Source organism: Physeter macrocephalus, chromosome 8 (genome assembly GCF_002837175.3).
Source record: "Physeter macrocephalus isolate SW-GA chromosome 8, ASM283717v5, whole genome shotgun sequence".
Taxonomy (NCBI): Eukaryota; Metazoa; Chordata; class Mammalia; order Artiodactyla; family Physeteridae; genus Physeter; species Physeter macrocephalus.
The window spans coordinates 59290792-59315165 of record NC_041221.1 but is presented as its reverse complement, the minus strand read 5'-3'; the positions used below and the strand labels follow the sequence as shown (position 1 = coordinate 59315165).

At 35.7% G+C, this 24374-nt stretch overlaps 1 protein-coding gene across 2 annotated transcripts in view; it reads right to left on the bottom strand.

The window, feature by feature from the left end:
* Positions 1-24374, bottom strand: part of MTREX (Mtr4 exosome RNA helicase) — a 134509-nt gene that overhangs the window by 39298 nt on the left and 70837 nt on the right. For both annotated transcript variants that reach the window (XM_024130240.2, XM_024130274.2), the window contains 2 exons: positions 20617-20789; positions 19946-20014 (listed from right to left, as the gene is read on the bottom strand). In XM_024130240.2, the coding sequence (XP_023986008.1) occupies positions 19946-20014; positions 20617-20789 (242 nt within the window). The remainder of the gene's footprint in view (positions 1-19945; positions 20015-20616; positions 20790-24374) is intronic.

Below are 24374 nucleotides of genomic sequence, written 5' to 3'. Positions count from 1 at the left end.
AGTTGTGGCAAGCAGGGGCCACTCTTCATCACGGTGCGCGGGCCTCTCACTATCGCGGCCTCTCTTGCTGTGGAGCACAGGCTCCAGACGCACAGGCTCAGTAGTTGTGGCTCATGGGCCTAGTTGCTCCGTGGCATGTGGGATCCTCCCAGACCGGGGCTCGAACCCGTGTCCCCTGCATTAGCAGGCAGATTCTCAACCACTGCGCCACCAGGGAAGCCCCCTCCTTGCTTTTTAATTCAATATTTGAATAATCTCTTTTGCATAAAATTAGATAAAGGGATAAGTTTTTTTTAAAAATTGAAGTATAGCTGATTTACAATGTTGTGTTAATTTCTGCTGCACAGCAAAGTGATTCAGTTATACATATATATATATATGCTTTTTTATATTCTTTTCCATTATGGTTTAACACAAGATATTGAATATAGTTCCCTCTGCTATACAGTAGGACCTTGTTGTTTATCCATTCCATATATAATAGTTTGCATCTGCTAACTCCAAACTCCTATACCAACCCTCCCCAGACCACAAGTCAGACCATAAGTCTGTTCTCTGTGAGTCTGTTTCTGTTTCGTAGATAGGTTCACTTGTGTCATATTTTAGATTCCACATAAGTGATACCATATGGTATTTGTCTTTCTCTTTCTGACTTACTTCACTTAGTATGATAATCTCTAGTTCCATCCATGTTGTTGCAAATGGCATTATTTTGTTCAGTTTGGTTTTTGTTTTTTTTTAAATGACTGAGCAGCATCCCATTGTATCAATATATATACCACATCTTTATTCATTTATCTGTCAATGGATATTTAGGTTTCCATGTCTTGACTATTGTGAATAGTGCTGCTATGAACATAGAGGTGCATGTATCTTTTTTAATTATAATTTTGTTCGGATATATGCCCAGGAGTGGGATTGCTGGATCATATGGCAACTCTATTTTTTAGTTTTTTGAGGAACCTCCATACTGTTTTCCAAAGTGGCTGCACCAATTTACATTCCTACCAACAATGTAGGCAGGCTCCCCTTAAGGGAGAGTTATTTTGATTGAGAGGGGAACATGGCAAGAAGTGATGACTTGTTCTCCTCCCACCCACCCTGCACAGTTCCTGTGCAAAAATGAAAAACTGTCAAGAAATGACCATGAATCCATTCCTACAATCTATTTCTGTAATAAAACTATCAATTTGCCTCAGAATAGTAAAATATATTTCCAAAACAAACCAAAAACACAATCATAATTATCTTAAACTTCTGAGTACAAATTTCCTCAAAGAAAGCATAAGCTCCATTTTCCAATTCAAAAAGAAAACTAGTTTTTTCTCGGCACATATTTTTATTCAAAATATGGTTATTTTTAAAGAAGTTTTAAAACATTTTTCAGCTTGATACAGTTTTAGTTTTTTGAGGAACCTCCATACTGTTTTCCAAAGTGGCTGCACCAATTTACATTCCTACCAACAATGTAGGCAGGCTCCCCTTAAGGGAGAGTTATTTTGATTGAGAGGGGAACATGGCAAGAAGTGATGACTTGTTCTCCTCCCACCCACCCTGCACAGTTCCTGTGCAAAAATGAAAAACTGTCAAGAAATGACCATGAATCCATTCCTACAATCTATTTCTGTAATAAAACTATCAATTTGCCTCAGAATAGTAAAATATATTTCCAAAACAAACCAAAAACACAATCATAATTATCTTAAACTTCTGAGTACAAATTTCCTCAAAGAAAGCATAAGCTCCATTTTCCAATTCAAAAAGAAAACTAGTTTTTTCTCGGCACATATTTTTATTCAAAATATGGTTATTTTTAAAGAAGTTTTAAAACATTTTTCAGCTTGATACAGACTCAAAGACAGTATTTTCAATGAGACTTGTATCTGCAAAGATTATGTGTGTGTGTACACACACACACACACATATATCTTAGTTAATACAAAATGAGTTTTAAAATAAGGTAAATAGTTATGACCAACTGTTAACTCTTCCAAGGGGCCAAGAACCATAAGGAGAATCAGGGATTAAAATATTTAGCTTTCCAGAGGGGAAAAAACCCGTCTAAATAAGATGCATTTCACAATATGATGAATAAATTAACTACAAGGTGTTATAGGACATACGAGTATTTGGACAAAAATAACCTAAGATTTATGAAGAATCTTTAATGTGTCTAGACAATCTAGAACTCTTGTTATTGGGTTTAATTCCAATTCTGTAGATTTTATTTATAAACTTAATATTCTCCCTATCATCTCATACATAATTATCTTTGTAGAACTACCAGAACCATTTATAACATTACAGAGATATTCTCAAGTGTTACTATGGAAACTCTTTTGAAAGCTTTCTTTATTGTAGCATTAAATGAAAACCTGCTGTTAAATTTATTTCCTAAAATGATAAAACTTTTCTCAGCAAACTTTTTCTAGTTCTGTACTTTGGTAAAGGTGGGTCAACAATATCAACCTTCACATAAGAGATATATAATTTTGATAATCTCAAGATTATAGAATATAAAGAAACAAATACAAAATAAATATTGACAATGCATTTGTATCTCCTAAAAATGCTTCAAAATATTTTCTTCATCAGTATGTACTTTCCCTCTGTGGACAAAGAATGTCATGTCACCTGCCATATCAGTGAGCAAAGAATGCTACAGCCATCAGCCACTGAAGCCACCCCTGATGGTGCATCCTGAGGGGAACTCAGGATCAAGATAAACAGGCTGCCTACCATCAAGCTATCAGCCTCCACAGCCACCCCCAATGGTACACTCTGAGGGGATACAGGATGGAGAAAAATAGGGCAGTTTAGGTGCATATCAAAGGAACAATTTCAATAAGCCCAGATGCTTACATCTTCCGATACACAGAAAAGTGTTAAATTCATTAACTTGAGGTGTCTGGTTTTCTTTAATTAACTGTAATCTTTTGATGTTCTGACTACCTAGTTTTTGTTTGTCTGCAAAAACTCCTATATAACCTGGCTCCTCCCTTACCTCTTCAAAACAGTTCCTCAAAGCTATCTGAGAGGCTGTTTCCCGGGCTTAAGGTCTCAGTAAGTCTGCCGAATAAAACATAATTCTCAACTTTTAGGCTGTGCAATTTTTTTCAGTCGACTGTTTTGGCGACTAACAAAGGGACCCAGAGCAGACTTCTCTCCTTTGCCTGAACTCTACGAGGATCCGGAGCCTTGGTACCAGCTGAGGCCACTTGGCCTGTCTGCCTCCTCGGAGAGTCCAGACAAATCTGGGTGAGTCTCTCCTGGTTCTCGAATCTCCTAAGTTTTATTTAATCTCCAGTTTATCTCCTGGTTCTCCAATCTCCTAAGTCTCCTCTTTGGAGGAGGTTATCTTTGAAACTCTGTTTCAAGAAGAGGTACCTGGTTTACCCTCAGTTGAAAGAAACTGGGGAGATTTTTGCTCAGTTTAGACAATGAGAGGGTTAACCTCAGTTGAAAGACACTGGGAAGACTTTTGCTTAGTTTAGACACTGAGTTGGTTATCCTCCATTGAAAGACACTGGGAAGACTCTGCGAAGACTTTGCTCAGCTGAAAGACACTGAGTAAGGCTGGAGTGCGTAATTAGGTAGAAGACTGGCTTGTCGTTTTTCCTTGAATTGGTTACTTTAACAGTTTATTGTAATAAAAGTGAGGTATCTCATGAGAGCTTTCTGCTCTAAAAAAGGAACATCTCCTCCCAGGTGGCAACAGCTTTTTCAGGCAACTAAGACGCTTGTGGGAGTGGTGGAGGCAAGCCCTCATAATATGCTGCTGCCCCTACAGGGAAACCCACTCACTTTAATTAAAAATTTGCTCTGCAGGGGATACGCATAAGAGTTGGTCACTCCATGATCTGAGCACCCACAGTGGTCTCAGGATACTGAAGGGAAAAACTGAGACATGTAAGAGAGCTAAAACAGCTCCAGGGTAAAACCTAGAGGAGTTAAGCTCACAAACAGCACCCTGGCCCACCACAGGATTGTCACTAGCTACTTTATCTCAACAAACTGACCTCAGAACAGGGAACAAAACTTTCAAAACAAAAGGAGTGACAAATTACCAGGTTTATGTACATACAAAACTTACACTTACAAGTACTTTAATTGGGGATTAAAGGAAATCTTGCCCTGAAAATGACTAAGATGGGGGATCTTTTATTGCATATGCAGTTAAGTTAGAGAAATCCAGCTTGATAAAACATATTTTCAGAATTCTGACCGTAAAGAAAAAGCCCTTCTAGTGGGAACTTGCATTTATCTTTCCGTGTCTTTGAGAGGTAAATGTTCTACCCAATCTTCTTCAGCATTGCGTGTGTGTGTGTGTGTGTGTGTGTGTGTGTGTTTTGAGAACTTGGTCTCTGCGATTCATAAAGTACACATATGGTATATATTTCGCAGCCTACTGAACAGACTGGGATTCTGAGCAACCTTTTGTCCGACTGTGCCAACTTTCAGGGGGCTTTCTGCCATCTTAACCTTCCTTGTATCAGCCTGTACAATGAAGGTCTTTTACTATTTTGGGGAGTAAATTTTCTGGATTTTGTTTAGGTGGCTTCCTTCACACTGTCTTGTGGGCATGCCTCTTGCATTTTATTGGTTTGAGTTCCTATTAAGATATATTTCGTTAATGGCCAGATGATGGATCTTTTAAATTTGAGAAACTTCTAAACTGGTAAATTTTTAGAGCTCTCATTATAAACAGCTGTTCTATTGGTACCTATGAAAAAATCAAATCAGAAGGTAGAAAAAGATAAAATGATTAACCTGAGAACTCCTTTAATTTAACCCAAACAAACGAAAAGAAAACATGGCTTGGGAAGCTTTATTTATGCACTCTGCTTTCCCTTCATGGGTCTTACAGATGCTAATAAACACACTAGGATAATTCATGTTAATTAGGTTGATTAACAGAGAAGTAAGAAAAAAACTGAAGAGAGGGCTTCCCTGGTGGCGCAGTGGTTGAGAATCCGCCTGCAGATGCAGGGGACACGGGTTCGTGCCCCAGTCTGGGAAGATCCCACATGAAGAGAAAGTCTAGAGACTTCTTCACAAAAAGGTAGAAATTTTAAAGGGCGTCGTCCCAAATGGAAAAAGAAATTTTTACATGGTTATTTTAAAATAGAATAGATAAAATGGATGTCAATGGGATTAAAACAAAAGGTTCTGATACAACACTACCTAAGATTGGATGGGTCAAAGGGACCCCCCTATTGGTCCCCAACATTAAAGGGCTCCAAACGAGTCTGGGGTAAAACAAAGTCTGAAAAAATTGCACTGAGATAACTGACCAACAATTGCTTGGGCCAATTAATCAAGTTAAAAAAAATCAACAAAGGGGCCTGAGTCCTTTGCCTCAACATCTCATTGGGAATCCCAAAGCCTTTTATATAAAAACAGATTAAATTGTTGGGATAAAAAGAAAAGTTTCTGGGCTCCTTATAAGACAAAGATATGTTGATAGTGTCCTAATACAAACTAAAGTTAAAGGTACAAAAGTTGACAGAACTGAGATAAAGTTTATAAAATTTGGTATATTTAAATAGATCTTATATAAGATGGTTACATCTCTTTTGCCTAATTATATTGTGAGATAGACATGTTTCACTGGGGAATGCTGCCCCTGCCTGGAAGTACAGGATAGGGCATATAAATCTGCCCTTCAGACAATATTAATTAAACATACTAACAGAAACCAGTAGGGTTACCTGAACCCACACAGTAAAAGGAACACTTAAATACCTTCAACTCTAGTGAAAACCAACAAGCAGCAAGTAAAATTGTGAACTGTTTGTCATACCAGCATTTCCTAATTGGAATATTCCATAAACTCTAGAAATATTCATCTTCTTTCCTCAATATGGTACAAGACTGGGAGCTAATATTCAGGGGCTAATAAGAATAAAGATTTTGCTCTGGGTCTAACCTATGCAATCAGAAAGAGGGTCTTTGTTAAATGCCTATGCAAGCCTTTGAAAGCAAGATAAATTGAACCCTAAAGTTCTAGAACATAGAACTCAATTTTCAGTTTGGTTGGAAATCTTCTGATATTAAAAAAAAAGCAATTTAAAGAAAATATAGTTGGGCAAATCAATCTTTAATATCATTTTGGCAGAAGACCAGTTCTTCAGAGAATTAAAAGCAACTGTCTTTGTCTTGTAAATCTCTACAAGTTAGAAATGTAAATACAGCCCACAGTGACTTGAAAGTGAGTCAAATTAGCTCAGTCTGGTAAAACCTGAAACCTAGAAGAAAAAGGCCACGGGGTGGGGGAGGTAGGACTTTTTAAGCTCAAGTCCTCTGGAAAGGCTCCCTCACCCAAAATCTAATTCATAGCCTCCTTAAAAGTTTATCAAGGACAAATACAAATCTTAAAAGTCTTTTTTCCACAAATAGTGAAGCCCTACTCATCTCAGCAAATTTAACTTATTCCAACTGCTATTTATAAACCAGTAAGTTTATATTTTAATACCTGATTCTTAACTTTTTAAAGTGAAGCTGTAAGATCTCTGATTTTGTCTGTTTATATGTATGTGTGTATATTATATATATGAGATGTCTCTACCTCTGGAAAACATTACCAAAATTAAACTTATAAAAGAGTTCTACTTAATTGACTTACAAGTGCTTATAAACGAAATATTTCTAAATATAAAAGAAACTGGGGGCTTCCCTGGTGGCGCAGTGGTTGAGAATCTGCCTGCCAATGCAGGGGACACGGGTTCGAGCCCTGGTCTGGGAAGATCCCAAATGCCGCGGAGCAACTGGGCCCGTGAGCCACAACTACTGAGCCTGCGCGTCTGGAGCCTGTGCTCCGCGACAAGAGAGGCCGCGACAGTGAGAGGCCCGTGCACTGCGATGAAGAGTGGCCCCTGCTTGCTGCAACTAGAGAAAGCCCTTGCATAGAAATGAAGACCCAACACAGCCAAAAATAAAAATAAATAAATTTATATATATAAAAAAAGAAACTGGCCAGAATGAATTTCAGGTTCACATGATCTAGGAAATACCAATACAGACATGTCTGACTTTTATTGTACCTAGGTTTACTGAAGATCAATAAATTCATGTTATTTCTGTTATATAGTTTGTCAGCAAGAAAAAATTTAACTTGGTATGATTTTCGTAAGTTACAAAATAAAGGTAAATGAGGTAAGAGTTTTCAGGTGAACTCTTTTAGGAATAATTATGCTTTGGGTATGTCTCTCTAAAATAGGTTTTCCAGATTTTTGGTAACTTGAGTTTTGCTAAGTTAAGTTAAATGATGGGAATTCACTGAGTATCCAGGTTATTTCAAATAAGATAAAACACTAGAACATTAGTTGCTAAACAGGTCTAAATTTACCTACCTCTGTCTCCTTACAAGAAGGAACTAATTTGGGTTTATTAGACACATCTTATACCACATTGAGGAAAGAAATTATGCTATGAGAAGATGGATGTTTCTAGGTTATGGAATATTCCAACCAGGAAATGCTGGTATGACAAAAAGTTCACAATTACTTGCTGCTTGTTGGTTTTTTTCTAGAGATTAAGGTTTTTAAGGGTTAAAACTGTAATAAAGTTACTAAAAAAGTTACTAAAAAGTTACTAAAGATAATAAGCGAAATATTTCAGTATGTAAGGAAAATGAAATGTATGCGAAAGAAGGCATGAGGAATGAAAATATATTTTGTTAAGGGGAAAGAATGTTTTGTCCTAGAGCCAGTTGTTTCTAGATGAAAAAATAAGGGACAAACTAGTAAGAGTACAGAAAATTGTGGAAGGTTTGTAAAAGGAACCCTGAAAAGGAGTTTTGTACATGGTCAGGCTGGGATTAGATTAAATTTGATTATGTAAATGGATTTTCTCATCAAAAGTAGGCTGGTGCAAGACTGGATTTGGTTCCTCTCTGTTAAGAGAACAGTTTTCTTGGAGTACTGCTTTTGATAACAGATTGTATGAGTTTCTTTGCCTTTAAGTGATCTGTATTTGTTTGTGAAATCTTTTATCACTCTGGTTAAGTGAACAAGTATTGTTTCACACTGATTTTACCAAGTGTTTTGAAACTTTTTGATATTTTTGACAAACTTCCCAAACATAAAATTCTAAATGAAGTTCTTTTGACCTCCAGCTAACTCTAGGATGCTTCAAAGAAATTCTGAGACATCTCAGAAAGGAATGTTAAACTAATTAGGCTTATTTGGTATGTTAAATTACTTGAGGAGCATTGCCATTTATTGGAGATAAATCTTCTAAGGTTATACTGTATAGGTAATTAGTGTAGATTACACAAATTTAATTCCTAAAAATCTGATATGCCCTGGTATAATGTTATTAGTCATAACTCATAATTATCTTAAAATGTTGTATGTCACAGAAACACCCAAGTTTCTTGTCAATTGCACTGTAATCAGATCTTTAACCATGCCATTTTAAGTCTTGTCATTTATAGACAATCACTGTTTTACTCTGATGCTTTTTAAAAAATGAAGAGTCATAAAAGAAGATTCATAAAAGGAATCTTTGGTAAATATTGTTCCTTATAACTTTTAGGTCATATCCCTGAACTAGGTAAGAAATTACAAAACTTTAATAGATAACCTGACGACTTCATCCAGATCAACAGGAATTAATTACATGGGACTAAATGAACTGATGTGATTTATAATTTTATGACTTTTCCTCAAATATACTGGCTTCTCAGTAAGTCCATCAAATAAAACATAATTCTCAGCTTTTAGGTTGTGCAAAATTTTTAAGTTGATGCCTCTCTCTCTAGCAAACCCAACTGACCACAAAAATCTTTGAATTAGTATTCTCACCTAGATTACAAAATTAATAAAAATGTACTTCATATTTTTAGTGAACAAATGTAAAGAGCTCAATGGAAAAATCAGTTTCACCATCAATTTAAGCAGAATAAAATGAATGTGTTCCTCTCTATTCCCCATTCCATCTTTGCCTAAAAGAACTCTCATCAACTGGCACTATTTTTATACATGGATTAAGGACCAGTAGAGACAAATAATTAAGAAACCTATCCACAGTGTGTGTGTGAATGCAATTATATTCGTTATAATTTTTCTCCTTTAAAAATGTAAAACCTGTCAACTACCAGCATGACAGCATAAGGAGCTCCACAAATCTGCTCCCCAGCAAAACTGGAGAAAATTATAAAAACCCAACCATTTAAAGTCTCTGGAAATGGTTCTAAGGGAATATAGCAAAGGAAGAAACATATTCAAGGAAATCTATGAAAATTCAGTAAGAATTTGTGATATCTAAACCAAGACCACTCCCCTCTCACTCCTTCCTAACTCAAGAAAACAGGAATTGTAGACTGGTGAAGCCCAGAACACAAGAGGGCTGCTCCGCCTGCAAATCTCAGGTGGAGGTCTATCTTCCCAGGAAGAGCATGATATCAGCATTTCTTATCCTGCTCCCACCTACCTATTGCTAGGGTTAAGTTCTGGGCAAGTAGGGGATTGTAGGGGCTGAGAGGTGGGGGCTCCCCTTTTCTGCCCTGTCCCCACTGCTTAGCCAGAGACTATCTTGGGGGTAGCACTGCTGAGAATAGTGGGGCCTCAACTGCCCTTGTCCTGGCTTATAAGACATTGATTCCAAGCTGGGAGAGGCAAGCTGAGAAGATGTGAGGCTCTTATGCTCCACTTAGCCCTCAGGGCCTAAAGCAGGAGTGTCACACAGAGCGAAGTGGACCACTGTTCCCACACCAAGCTTTAGAACTTGGCTCAGAGATTGTGCCTGGGAGGAGAAGCAGGCCTTAAAACAGCTCTTGATACCTTCCAAAAGCAAGTGATTTCACTTGCAATAGAGGCTGGGGAAGTTCAAACTTTAGAGCATGCTCAAAAACAGTGAAGGCCATGGTGAAAGACAAATGGAGGAAATGTGTAGAATCACTGGAAATACAGACAAAATCTGGAGGCCAGATAGTTTACAGGAGAGAACCTTGCGGGGCGGTGGGGGGAAAGCTACGAGGAGCCTCCTGCAATTAGTGGGGCTTAACAGAAGGGTATGTTCAGGGAAAGACAAAAAGAGACCCTTTTTAAAACCACTGTCATACCAGAGTAACTATGGGCATATCCAAGACTGTGCCAAGGAGAAACATAAAAGGTTCAGCACTATAGGTGGAAGAGGGAGGTGGAATACACTTTACTCAAAAAATCTAGCTGCTCAGGAAACATATAAACAGCAAATAACACAATAAACTTGGCTTGGGGGGTGGGGGAAACCAGTACCAAGAGTGCTACAATATATTACTTAAAATGTCCAATTTCTAAGAAAAAATTATGAGACATGGACAAAGACAGAAAAGTATGAACCATAACCTATAAAACAGAAAAAAAAGCAGGCAACAGAAAGTGCCTGTGAGAGTGACCAGATGTTGGATTAAACAAAGTCTTAAAGGTAGCCATTATAAATATACGCAAAGAACTATGGAACCATAATTTAAGAAGTAAAGGAAGGGACAATAATCAATGTCCCAATTTGACTGACAATAACAATCAAATAGAGAATATCAATAGATAGATATGATAAAAAGAACCAACAGGAAATTCTGGATTTCAAAAGTGAAATACCTGAAATGAAAAACTCACTAGAGGAATTCAACAGCATATGTGAAGTACAAGAAAGCATTAACAAATTTGAAGATAGGCTGGAAGAGATGATACAATCCAAAAACAGAGGGGGAAAAAAAAAAGAAGAAAAATGAACAAAGCCACAGAGAAATGTAGGTCACCAATAAGAATGACAACATAAACATAATGGGAATACCAGAAAAAGAGGAAAGAAGTAATGAAAAAATATTTAATAAAATAATGGCTGAAAACTTACCAAAATTAAATGAAAAACAATCTACAGGAAACTCAATGAACTCCGAACAGAGTAAATGCAAAAAGATGCCCAAATACACATATCACAGCAAAAATGCAAAAACCAAACATAAACAGAAAATCTTGAAAGGAGTAAGAGAAAAACAAGACTTATTTTTTACAAGGAGACTACAATAAGGTTAATAGCAGAAACTTCTCAGGAGAAATGATGGAGGCCAGAGGCAGTGGGTTAGCATATTCACAGAATAAACCTCCTAACCAAGAAATCTATATGCAGGCAAAGTTAACGTTCAAAAACAAGCATTCCCAAATAAACAAAAAACTGAGAGAATTTTTTGCTGGCATACCAGCTTTACAGAAAACACTAAAGGAAGTTCTTGAGGCTGAAAGTAAGTGACACCAGTTGTAATATTGAATCCACATGAAGAAACAACTCTGGTAATGGTAATTATAAAAGACAAAATAATTGACTATTTCCTTTTCTCTTAAATGACTTAAAAACTAATTATATAAACCAAAATGTATATATCAAATTGTTGAGACTGTTGAGCCTATAACAGAAATGTAGTATACTTGCCAATAATAGCACAAAGGAAGTAGGTGGAAGCAAAGCAGTATCGGGCTAAGTCAATAAATCTAGATGGTAAGTTGAATTCATAGGAATTAAGAAAGTTAACCAGAAATGATAAATAAGGTTAATATAACAGAAATTATAAATATATACTTACTCTCCTTTCTCCTCTAAGCTTCTTTAAAAGTCATAACATTATATAAAGTAATAATTATAACATGTATTGTTGGGTTTGTAACATTTATAGGTATAATATCTATAGGTATAATATCTATAACATATATACCACAAAAAGAGGGAAAATGGAACAGAGGCATAAAAGAGTAATGTTTCTATATCTAACTGGAATTAAGTTAGTATAAATCTGAAGCTTATTCTATTATGTTAATATGTATATGTTAATATGTATATGGAAAGCCCTAGCAACCACTAAGAAAATAACAAAAAAAAGCCCATGAAATAAATTATGAAAAAGAAAAAAGCCCATGAAATAAATTAAAATGTCACATTAGAAAACAGGTACTCAATGCAAAAGAAAGCACTAAAGGAGGAACAGAAAAACAAAAAAAGAAATGAAACATAGAAAACAAAAAAAGACAGCCATCAATCTAGTCATACCAATAATAACATTAAATGTGAATGGATTAAGCAGCCCAATCGATAGGCAGAGATTTTTCAGATTAAACAATATCCAATCATGCTGTCTATAGGAGACATAGTTTAAATTAATTGATATGAAAAAGACTGAAAGTAAAAAAGATGGAAAGAGATAGAGCATATGAACAACAATCAAAAGAAAGCTGAAGTGGGCTATACTAATCATAAGATAAAACACACTTTAGCAGAACACAAAACACATGAAGCAAAAATTGACAAATGAAGGAAGAAATAACATTTCAACGATAATAGTTGAGAGACTTCAATACCCCACTTTTAAAAATGCATAAAACAACTAGATAGAAGGATCTGCAAGGAAAGAAACAGAAGACCTAAACAACACTCTAAAAAACACTAGACCTAACAGATACCTAAAGAACATTTTACCTCAACAGAATATACATTCTTCTCAACTGAACATGAAACATTCTGCAGGAGAGGACATGTTAGGTCACTGCACAAACTTCACTAAATTCAAAAGGAATGAAATACTATCAAGTATGTTCTCAACAACAGAATGAAATTAGAAATCAAAAGCAGACAGAAATTTAGGAAATTCACAAATATATGGAAATTAACACATTCTTAAATAACCAATGGGTCAAAGAAGAACTCGAAAGGGAAATTAAAAAATACTTTGAGATGAATGAAAATGAAGACACAATATGCCAAAATTTATGTAGCTAAAATCCCTGCAGATGGAAATTTATTGGTATAAACGTCTTATAAAAGACATTGGTATAAATGTATTATAAAAGAAGAAATTCTCAAATTAATAACCTAATCTTCTAGTTTAAGACAATGGACAAAGAATCACAAACTAAATCTAAAGCTAGGAGACGGAAGGAAATGATAAAGATTGGAGCAGAAATTAATGAAACTTAAAAATAAAGAAAAATCAATGAAACCAAAAGCTGATTCTTTGAGATGAACAAAACTGATAAACCTTTAGCTAGGTGAAAGACTAAAATTATCAAAATCAGAAATGAAAGAGGAGGGGGTAAGCTGGGATGAAGTGAGAGCGTGGCATGGACATATATACACTACCAAATGTAAAATAGATAGCTAGTGGGAAGCAGCCACATAGCACAGGGAGATCAACTCTGTGCTTTGTGACCTAGAGGGGTGGGATAGGGGAAAGCAAGAGGGAGAGCAAGAGGGAGGGGATATGGGGATATATGTATACGTATAGCTGATTCACTCTGTGATACAGCAGAAACTAACATACCATTGTAAAGCAATTATACTCCAATAAAGATGTTAAAAAAAAAAGAAATGAAAGGAGACATTACAGACAACTTTACAGAAATAAAAAGATTAAAAAGCAATATTATGAACAACTGTACACCACTAAATTAGGTAACTTAGATGAAATGGACTAATTCCTAAAAAGACAAATCACTGAAACTGTTTCTAGAAGAAACAGACAAACTGAACAGACCTATAACAAATAAAGAAACTGATTTAACAATCAATAAACAATCCACAAAGAAAAGCCCAGGCAGGTGACCTCACAGCCAAATATTTAAAGAATTAATATAAATTCTTAAAAAATTCCTCCAAAAAATAGAAGAGGAGGGTAACACTTCCTAACTCATTATGTGAGGCAGGCATTACCCTGATACCAAACCCAGGGAAAGACAGCAAAAGAAAAGAAAACTACAAACCATTATCTCCTTTGAATATGGATGCAAATGTCTTTAACAACATATTAGCAAACCAAATCCATTAACACAGAAAAAGGATAACAGAGAATGAACAAGTACGATTCATCCCAGATATCCAAAGTTGGTTTAGTATTTGAAAATCAATTAATATAATATACTTCATCAGATTAAATACAAAAGAGAGTAAAAAACAACCACATGATTATGTGAATAGGCATATAAAAAGCATCTGACAAAAAACAACTCTCATGACAAAAACACTCAACGAATTAGGAAAAGAAGGAAACTTCCTTAACTCAATAAAGGACACTTACGAAAACATACTTAATGGTGAAAGAATGAATGTTCCCCCCACCACTCAAGATTAGGAAAAAGACAAGGGCATCTGTTCCATCAATATTGTACTGGAGGTTCTAGCCAGGCCTATTAGGCAAAGAGAGGAAATAAAATGCACCCAGAATGGAAAGGGAGAAGTAAAACCACCTCTACTTGCAAACAAGAAAATCCTAAAGAACCCACTATTAGAACTAATAAAGTTAGCAAAGTTACAGAATGCAAGATCAATACATACAGTCAAATGTGTTAATATATATACTTGCCATGAAATATTAAAAAATGAAATCCAAAGAACAATTCCATTTATGATAACATCAAAAGATTAAAATACTCAGGAATAAATTTAACAAAAGAAGTGCAAAATTTATACTTAGAAAACAAATTATTGTTACAAGCAATTTCAAAAGATCTTAAAAAATGGGAAAACTTCCCATGTTCACAATCGAAAGACTCAAGAGTTGTAACCTGACAATACTCTCTCCAAAATGATCTAAAGATTAAATGAAATCCCTATTAGAATCCCAGCTAACTTCTTTGTACAAATTGACAGATAATAAAATTCACATGGACTTGTAAGGGTCACAGAATAGCCAACAACACAATCTTGAATAAAGGTGGAGGTCTTACCAATCCATTTCTTCAAACCTTAACTACAAAGATACAGTAATACAGACAGTATGGTACTGGCATGAGGATAAAGATATACATCAACTGAACAGAACTGAGAATCCAGAAATAAACTCATGTGTCCATGATCATCTGAGCTTTGACAAGGGTGCCAGCATCATTTAATGAGAAAAGAATTTTCCAACAAATAGTCCTAGGACAAGAAAAAAGTTGGATTCTTATCTTAAGTCACATATAAAAATCAGCTCAAAACTGAACAAAGACCTAAATGTTAAGAGCTAAAACTTTAAAACTTAGAAAAAAACATAGGGGTAAATCTTCATGATCTTGATGTTGGCAGTGGTTTCTTATATATGACATCAAAAGCCTAAGTAACAACAACAAAAGAAATTGGACTATATCAAAATTTAAAACTTTCGTGCTTTAAAGAACATTGCCAAGAAAGTGAAGATGTGTAAGATGGCATCTCAGCTGTATTCTAGTAAACATTTAGGGAAGAGTTAACAACTATCCTGCTCAAGTTATTCCAAAAAATTGTAGAGGAAGGAACACTTCCAAATTCCTTCTACAAGGCCATCACCACCTTGACACCAAAACCAAAGATATCACCAAAAAAATGAGAAGCTAGTATCACTGCTGAACATAAATGCAAAAATCCTAAACAAAATATTAGCCAACCAAATTCAATACTACATTAAAAAGACCAAAGCAAAGATCAAGTGGGATTTGTCTCAGGGATGCAAGGACAGTTCATTATCCACAAATCAGTCAATGAAACACCACATTAACAAACTGAAGAATAAAAATCACATGATCATCTCAATAGATGCAGAAAAAACTTTTGATAAAATTCAACACCCATTTACAATAAAAACTCTCAACAAAGTAGGTACAGAGGGAACATACCTCAACATAATAAAGGCCATATATGACAAATCCACAATTAACACCATACACAATGGTAAAAAAGCTGAAAGCATTTCCTCTAAGATCCGGAACAAAACAAAGATGTCCACTCTTGCCACTTCTATTCAACACAGTAGTGGAAGTCCTAGCCACAGCAATCAGACAAGAGAAAGAAATAAAAGGAATCCTAATTGGAAAGGAAGAAGTAAAACTTTAACTGTTTGCAGATGACGCGACACTATACATAGAAAATCCTAAAGATGCCACCAAAAACTACTAGAACTCATCAATGAATTCAGTAAAGTTGCAGGATACAAAACTAATATACAGAAATCTGCTGCACTTCTATACATTAACAAAGAACTATCAGAAAGAGAAATCAAGAAAACAATTCCATTCACAATTGCACCAAAGAGAATAAAATACTTAGGACTACATCTTACTAAGGAGGTAAAAGACCTGTACCATAAGAAAACTATACTATACTATAGGGAAAGTGCATGACAGTAATGAAAGAAATTGAAGACAACACGAACACATGAAAGGAATATTGTAATCGCAGACTAGAATAATTAATGTTGTTAAAATGACCATATTCCCCATGGCAATCTATAGTTTCCAAACAATCCCTATCAAATACCAATGGCATTTTTCACATAACTAGAACAAATAATTCTAAAATATGTATGGAGAGTTTCCCTGGTGGTGCTGTGGCTGAGAGTTCGCCTGCCGATGCAGGGGACATGGGTTGGTGCACCGGTCTGGGAAGATCCCACATGCCACGGAGCGGCTAGGCCCGTGACCCATGGCCGCTGAGCCTGCGTGTCCCGAGCCTGTGCTCCGCAACGGGAGAGGCCACGACAGAGAGGCCCACATACTGCAAAAAAAAAAAAGTATGGAAACACAAAAGACCACAAAGAGCCAAAACAACCTTGAGAAAGAAAAACAAAAACTGGAGGTATTATACTCCCTGATTCAAAACTATACTACAAAGCTACAGTCATCAAAACAGCACGGTACTGGTGTTAAAAAAAAAGACACATAGATCAATGGAACAGAATAGAGTCCAGAAATAGACCCACACTATTATATGGGCAATTAATCTATGACAAAGGAGGCAAGAACATACAATGGGGAAAAGACAGCCTCTTCAACAAATGGTGTTGGGAAAACTGGACAGCTACACATAGAAGAATCAAACCAGACTACTCTCCCACACTATGCTCAAAAATAAATTCAAAATGGATTAAAGACTTAAATGTAAGGTGTGAAACCATACAACTTCCAGAAGTAAACACAGGCAGTAAAGTCTTTGACACTGGTCTTGGTAATATTTTTTTGGATCTGTCGCCTCAGGCAAGGGAAACAAAAGAAAAAATACACAAATGGGACTAAATCAAACTGAAAAGGTTTTACTCAGTGAAGGAAACTATGAACAAAACTAAAAGATCATTGACTGAATGGGAAAAGATATCTGCAAACGATATATCCAATTAGGGGTTAATATCCAAAATATACAAAGAACTCACGAAACTCGACATCAAAAAACCCAAACAACCTGATTAAAAAATGGCAGAGGGCCTGAGTAGATGTTTTTCCAAAGAAGTCATAAGGATGGCCATCAGGTACATGAAAAGATGTAACATCACTAATCATAAGGGTATTGCAAATCAAAACCACAATGAGCTATTCACCTTACACCTGACAGAATGACTATTATCAAAATGACAAGAAATAAAAATGTTGGTGAGGATATGGAAAAAAGGGAACCCCTGTGCACTGTTGGTGGGAATGTAAACTGGTGCAGCCACTATGGAAAACAGTATGGCGGTTCCTCAAAAAAGTGAAAATATAACTACCAAATGATTCAGCAATTCCACTCCTATTTATTTGAAGAAAACAAAAACACTATTATTCAAAAAGATATATGCACACGCCTATGTTCCTTGCAGTATTACTGTATATCTCATAATAGCCAAGATATGGAAGCAACCCAAGTGCCATCAATAGAGGAAAGAAGATGTCTCTCTCTCTCCCCCCCCCACAGGAATATTACTAAGCCATGAAAAAGCGTGAAACCTTGCCATTTCCAACAACATGGATGGACCCGGAGAGTATTACACTAAATGAAATAAGCCAGACAGAGAAAGACAAATACTAGATGACTTCACTTAAATGCGGAACATGAAAAACAGAATGAGTGAACAAACATAACCAAACAGAAAGAGAGTCATTGATGCAGAGAAAAGATGGCTGCCAGAGGGAAGGGGAGGGGAGGAGGAGAGAAATAGGTGAGGGAGATTAAGAGGTACAAATGTTCAGTTACTAAATAAATGAGTCACAGGCATGAAATGTACAGTGTGGGGAATATAGTCTATAACTATGTAATATCTTTTCCTGGTGACAACTAGAATTATCACTATGAACATTTTGAAATGTACAGAATATATCATTATGTTGTGTAATAGGAACTAACAGTGTTGTCAGTCAATTATGCTCCCAAAACAAACAAACTCATAGACAAAGAGATCAGATTTGTGGTTTCCAGAGGCAGGGATAGGGGAAGGGGGGATTAGATGAAAGTAATAAAAAGATATAAACTTCTAGTTATAAGATAAATAAATACTAGGGATATAATGTACATGATAAATATAATCAACAGTGCTGTTAATTATAATGTTATAATTATAATGTTATAATTAAAACAGTGCTGTTATACATGAAAGTTAAGAGAGTAAATCCTAAGAATTCTCATCACAAGGAAAAAAGAGTTTTAAAATTTCTTTAATGTATCTATATGCTGCGATGATGGGTGTTCACTCAATGTATTGTGGTAATCATTTCATGATGTATGTAAGTCGAATCATTACATTGTACACTTTAAATTTATACAATGCTGTATGTCAACTGTATCTCAATAAAACTGGAGAAAAAAAACCCCAAGCAAACCAATAACCAACCAATTAACCTTCAAAGGCTTGCCACTGCTTTCAAATATTTAAATCTAGACCCAACATACTCAAAATCTGTATTTTAAATACTTTCTATGATTAACCTCAATACTTTTTATTTTACTCCTTCCCTTCACCTGAAATGTTCTGTGCCTGATGCATACTACTTCCACCAGTGAATATCCATCAAATGAAATTCTACTTAGTGTTCAAGGTTCCATTTAAAATTTTAAATTCTCTTCCTTCTCAGGTGCCATCTCTAATAGCTCAGACAAAATTTCTTCCTCCTCCTGCTCCAAATACACTTTGCTTATATCTTTACTGAAGTATTTCATATTCTGCCTTAAATTTTCATTATCTGCTTGCCTCTGTTCATAAAACGAGTGAGTACAGGAATTGTGTCTATGGTCAATGAATGCTTCTTAAATTAGAATCAAATGAGACAATGAGTGTGACAATACTTTGAAAAACATTCCTGTAAATTATGAAAACGGTAATAATCTATTCAGTGGGATTAATCATAGATCATTAATCAAAACTCCTATCACAAACCTATGAACTTAATTATTTCTCCACAACAAATGGCTTCAGTATCTCAAAGTTCATTTACATATTTCAGGACTAACTTTCAATCCCAAAGCTTAATTCTCAATTGCCTTTACACATAGGCGGGACAAAGAAGTTAATGACAACAAAATCATGAAATCATCTCATGCAAACCCTTCATTTTAAAGAAAAGAAAAAACAGGCATGAAGATTCAGCATGTCTTGCCTGAGGTCATATATTGGCACCTGTTGGTTGGTGCCTACTGCAGGTAAAGAAAATATAATAGACAGGAAGGCTGATTTAATTTTGAGGTAATCATTTTTCTAACAAATTATCAAAATCATCCTTGACATTATGTATATGTAATCTTTTCAAAGTATTTATATAAATAATGACCAAAAGCAACTTTATTATTGCCTTCATGTAGAAAGAGTAAGTAAAATTAACCAGCTTTCCTAAGTTCTTTCTTTTAAGTCTCTAACATATACCTGAATCAAAATCCCAATTTTCAGTGTCAGATGCTAATTTTTTCTAATATTTAATTGAAACAGTAAATTTATAAAAAGGACTGGTGAACTCAGAGAAGAAATGTAAAACTGTCATGAAATTAAAATCTGTGATAGTGTTAGGAAAATAACCATACCACTTTAAGAATAAAATTTATGATTATTTAAAAAATTAATTCCTTATATAGAATTTACTACAGTTTCTCTTAAGGTAATGCTATTTCTTTTTTTCTTTCTTTTTTTTGGTAATGGTATTTCTAATCTGATCAATTTCCTGAGCCTGAAAAAACATTTCACTAAAAATTTACATACAATTCCACTTTTAGGACAACAGTTTACCTTAACATTTGATTTTTTTGAGAAATTCACCACTACACCCCAGCCAAAATCGTCTCCTTCATTCTTTACCTGAAAAGAAAGTAAAGCAAGTAAAAAGGAATGTTTATGTCCAAAAGGCAATTTAGATATCATGCCCACATTACAGGCTAATAAACCTTTGAGTTTTCCTGATAAAATGTTTTTTTTGAAAGATCATTGTTAAACTTAAAAAAAAAGAAAAAAAAAGAAATTAACACTACAGAAAGAAATCACTGCCAAATTTCAAGGGATTCCAGAACAGCAATAACAGGAATCTCTCAGTTGGCAAATAAATGTTAAAAATGATATGGTATATTTGTTTGGAGAATATCTGAAGTCTTTTATAGCTAATGAATTCATCCAGGTCTTAAAACTGTGTTATTCTGGGACAGCATTTCATAACTGGAAATATTTCATGTTAATTCCAAAACTGTCCACTTCAATTTATATCCCCCCAAATGAAAATCAGTAGCGATTAAAAGGCCTTCACATGACCCCTCCTTCCTTAATCAGTGCCACATGAAACAGGTAAAAGAATAAAATTAATATAGATCAAAAAACTACTGTATTTTACCAGATAAGAAAAAAAATTGGAAGCTTCATCCAAAAAATATTAAATATTGAAATAATTTATGACAAAAATAATGACATACCTTTACCAAACGACCTGGTTGTAGAAATGGTAAGCAATATTTTGGTTTGTGAATATATTCTTCAATTTCTTTACCCAATTTGGCAAGCTGCTGCCTAATCTTATAATAGATGACTACACTTTCTTCATTTGGTATTACTATTTTATTATACTGTTCTTCTGAGTTCTTTACCTCTGTAAGTAAATAAAACACATATACAACATCACAAAATTATACATCTTATGTAAATTATACCAAAGATACATCTTTTTTTCCTACTACAATTGTAGGGAACAAATTCAGACTTCTTAGGTTAGAAGCTTCGAGGAAAAGATTCAGAGACAACCATAAGACATGATGTCTAGTTTCTCCCTTCCCCATTAAGGTACACCTTCTCTATCTCTTCTCACAGTTCCCCAACTCACTGTGGCCTCAAAGTGATTCTGAACTGGAGTGGTTTTATCTGGTAAGTTAATTCTCTCCTGTGGATCGGGGGAGAAGACTATTTCTGAGAATTCTAGACCTACACTGTTGAATAAACACTGCCCTGTAAAACTTTGTATTATGGTAGAAATGTTCCGTATCAGCACCTTCCAGTATAATACCCAGTAGACACTATGTGGCTAGTTAATTTAAAATAATTAAAATAAAATAAAATTAATCATTTAGCTCTTCAATTGCACTAGCACCATTTCAAATGCTCAACAGCCATATGTGGCTGTTGACTTCTGTACTTGAAAAGCACAGAGAGAATATTTCCACAGAAAGTTCTACTGGACAGCACTATTTTGGCTTCTAATATGCTGCTTTAACTCAGCAAAAAACCCAGTTTGTTAAATGTCATCAGGCTTCCTTCACCACCTGGGACTATGTCTCCTAAAACAGAAGACAGGAAATTCAACCATAGTTATCTCTCTACTCAGTCAGTGGCCAAAACACTAGCCCCTTTCAGCAACTGTCCTTTTAGTTAATCTAACCATCTCTGATGCCATTCCCTGCTCCAATTCTTGCAACTAGTGCTGACCTCCCATCCTCACTCATTCCATTATGCCTCTTTCCCACTGTGAACAAACACTATTTTTACTTGGGTAAAACACACAGAAAATTCACTATTAATGACATGTAGTACACTAACAATATATGAAACAATCACTACCATGTAGTTCTAGAATATTTTAACTACCCCAAAACTCCATACCCTTTAAGCAAACACTACACATTCTTTCCTCCACCAGACCCGGGCAACCTTTCTGTCTGCATGAATTTGCCTATTCTAGATATTCCATATATATGGAATCATACAATGTGTGGCTTTTGTCTTTGGCTTCCTTCACTTAGCATAATCTTCTCAAAGTTCATCCATGTTGTGGCATGTATCAGTACTTTATTTCTTTCAATGGTGGAATAATATCACACTATATGGGTACACCATTTTGTTTACCAGTTGATGGACATTTGGATTATTTCCACCTTTTGGCTACTGTGAGTAATGCTGCTATGAACATTCATTCATGCACCAGTTTCTGTTTGAACATATTTCCAATTCTTTTGCTTATATACCATGAGTGGATGGCACTGCTGGGTCTTACAGTAATTCTATATTTAAATTGCTGGGGAAGTGCTAAACTATTTTTTACAACAACCACACCATTTTGTTAATTACCTAAAAAAAAATAAATACTCATCCTAGTGAGTGTGAGGTATCTCAATATGGTTATGATATGCATTTCCCTAATGATGTCAACCATTTTTTCATGTACTTATATGAAAAGATGTACTTATATATCTTCTATGTGTATTTATGTATCTTCTTTGCAAAAATGTCTATTCAGATCTTTTGTCCATTTAAAAATTAGGGTCAGTGTCCTTGTCCCCACGGTGAGCCAAGCCACTCCTCGCCTCTGCAAGAGACCCTCCAACACTAGCAGGTCAGGAGTTCCATTGACCCTGAACACTGTGGATGGAAACCAATGTGATGTATGAACTCGGGTTGCTTGTTTTTACATGAACTGCACTAAAGTTTGAATTCCACTCAAAGCTGTAGAGGACTGTTCTGAGGACCGGGATAATTTCTGCTGTAACACAAGCCATGTGGCTGACAGGGTCTTGGTGCTCTGGCCATGTTTCAGGCCTGTGCCTCTGAGGTGGGAGAGCCGAGTTAATGACACTGGTCCACCAGAGACTTCCAGGCTCCACGTAATATCAAATGGCGAAAGCTCTCCTAGAGATCTCCATCTCAATGCTAAGACCAAGCTCCACTGAAGGAACAGCAAACTACAATGCTGGACACCCTATGCCAAACAACTAACAAGACAGGAACACAACCCCACCCATTAGCAGAGAGGCTGCTTAAAATCATAAGGCCACAGACACCCCAAAACACACCACCGGACGCGGTCCTGCCCACCAGAAAGACAAGATCCAGCCACATTCAGGAGAACATGGGCAACAGTTGCCTCCACCAGGAAGCCTACACAACCCAGTGAAGCAACCTTAGCCACTGGGGGCAGACACCAAAAACAACAGGAACTATGAACCTGCAGCCTGCAAAAAGGAGACCCCAAACACAGTAAATTAACCAAAATGAGAACACAGAGAAACACACAACAGATGAAGGAGCAAGATAAAAACCCACCAGACCAAACAAATGAAGAGGAAATAGGCGGTCAACCTGAAAAATAATTCAGAGTAATGATAGTAGAGATGATCCAAAATCATGGAAAGAGAATGGAGAAAATACAGGAAATTTTGAACAAGGACCTAGAAGAACTAAAGAGCAAACAAACAAATGATGAACAACACAATAAATGAAATTAAAAATTCTCTACAAGGAATCAATAGCAGAATAACTAAGGCAGAAAAAAGGATAAGTGAACTGGAAGATAAAAAAGTGGAAATAAGTACCGCAGGCAGAATAAAGAAAAAAGAATGAAAAGAATTGAGGACAGTCTCAGAGACCTCTGGGACGACATTAAACGCACCACCATTCGAATTATAGGGGGTCCCAGAAGAAGAGAAAAAGAAATGGACTGAGAAAATATTTCAAGAGATTATAGTTGAAAACTTCCCTAATATGGGAAAGGAAACAGTCAAGTCCAGAAGCACAGAGAGTCCTATACAGGATAAATCCAAGGAGAAACAAGATAAGACACATATTAATTGAATGATCAAAAATTAAATCCAAAGAAAAAATATTAAAAGCAGCAAGGGAAAAACAACAAATAACATACAAGGGAATCCCCATAAGTTTAACAGCAGATCTTTCAGCAGCAACTCTGCAAGCCAGAAGGGAGTGGCAGGACATATTTAAAGCGATGAAAGGGAAAAACCTCGAACCGAGATTGCTCTACCCAGCAAGGATCTCATTCCGATTCGACAGAGAAATTAAAAACTTTACAGACAAGCAAAAGCTAAGAGAAATCAGCACCACCAAAGCAGCTTTACAACAAATGCGAAAAAGGAAGTTCTCTAGGCAGGAAACACAGAGAAGGAAAAGACCTACAATAACAAACCCCAAACAAAATGGTAATAGGAACGTACATATCAATAACTACCTTAAATGTACATGGATTAAATGCTTCAACCAAAAGACACAGACTGGCTGAATGGATACAAAAACAAGACCCGGACATATGCTGTCTACAACAGACCCACTTCAGACCTAGGAACACATACAGACTGAAAGTGAGGGGATGGAAAAAGATATTCCATGCAAATGGAAATCAAAAGAAAGCTGGAGTAGCAATACTAATATCAGATAAAATAAACTTTAAAATAAA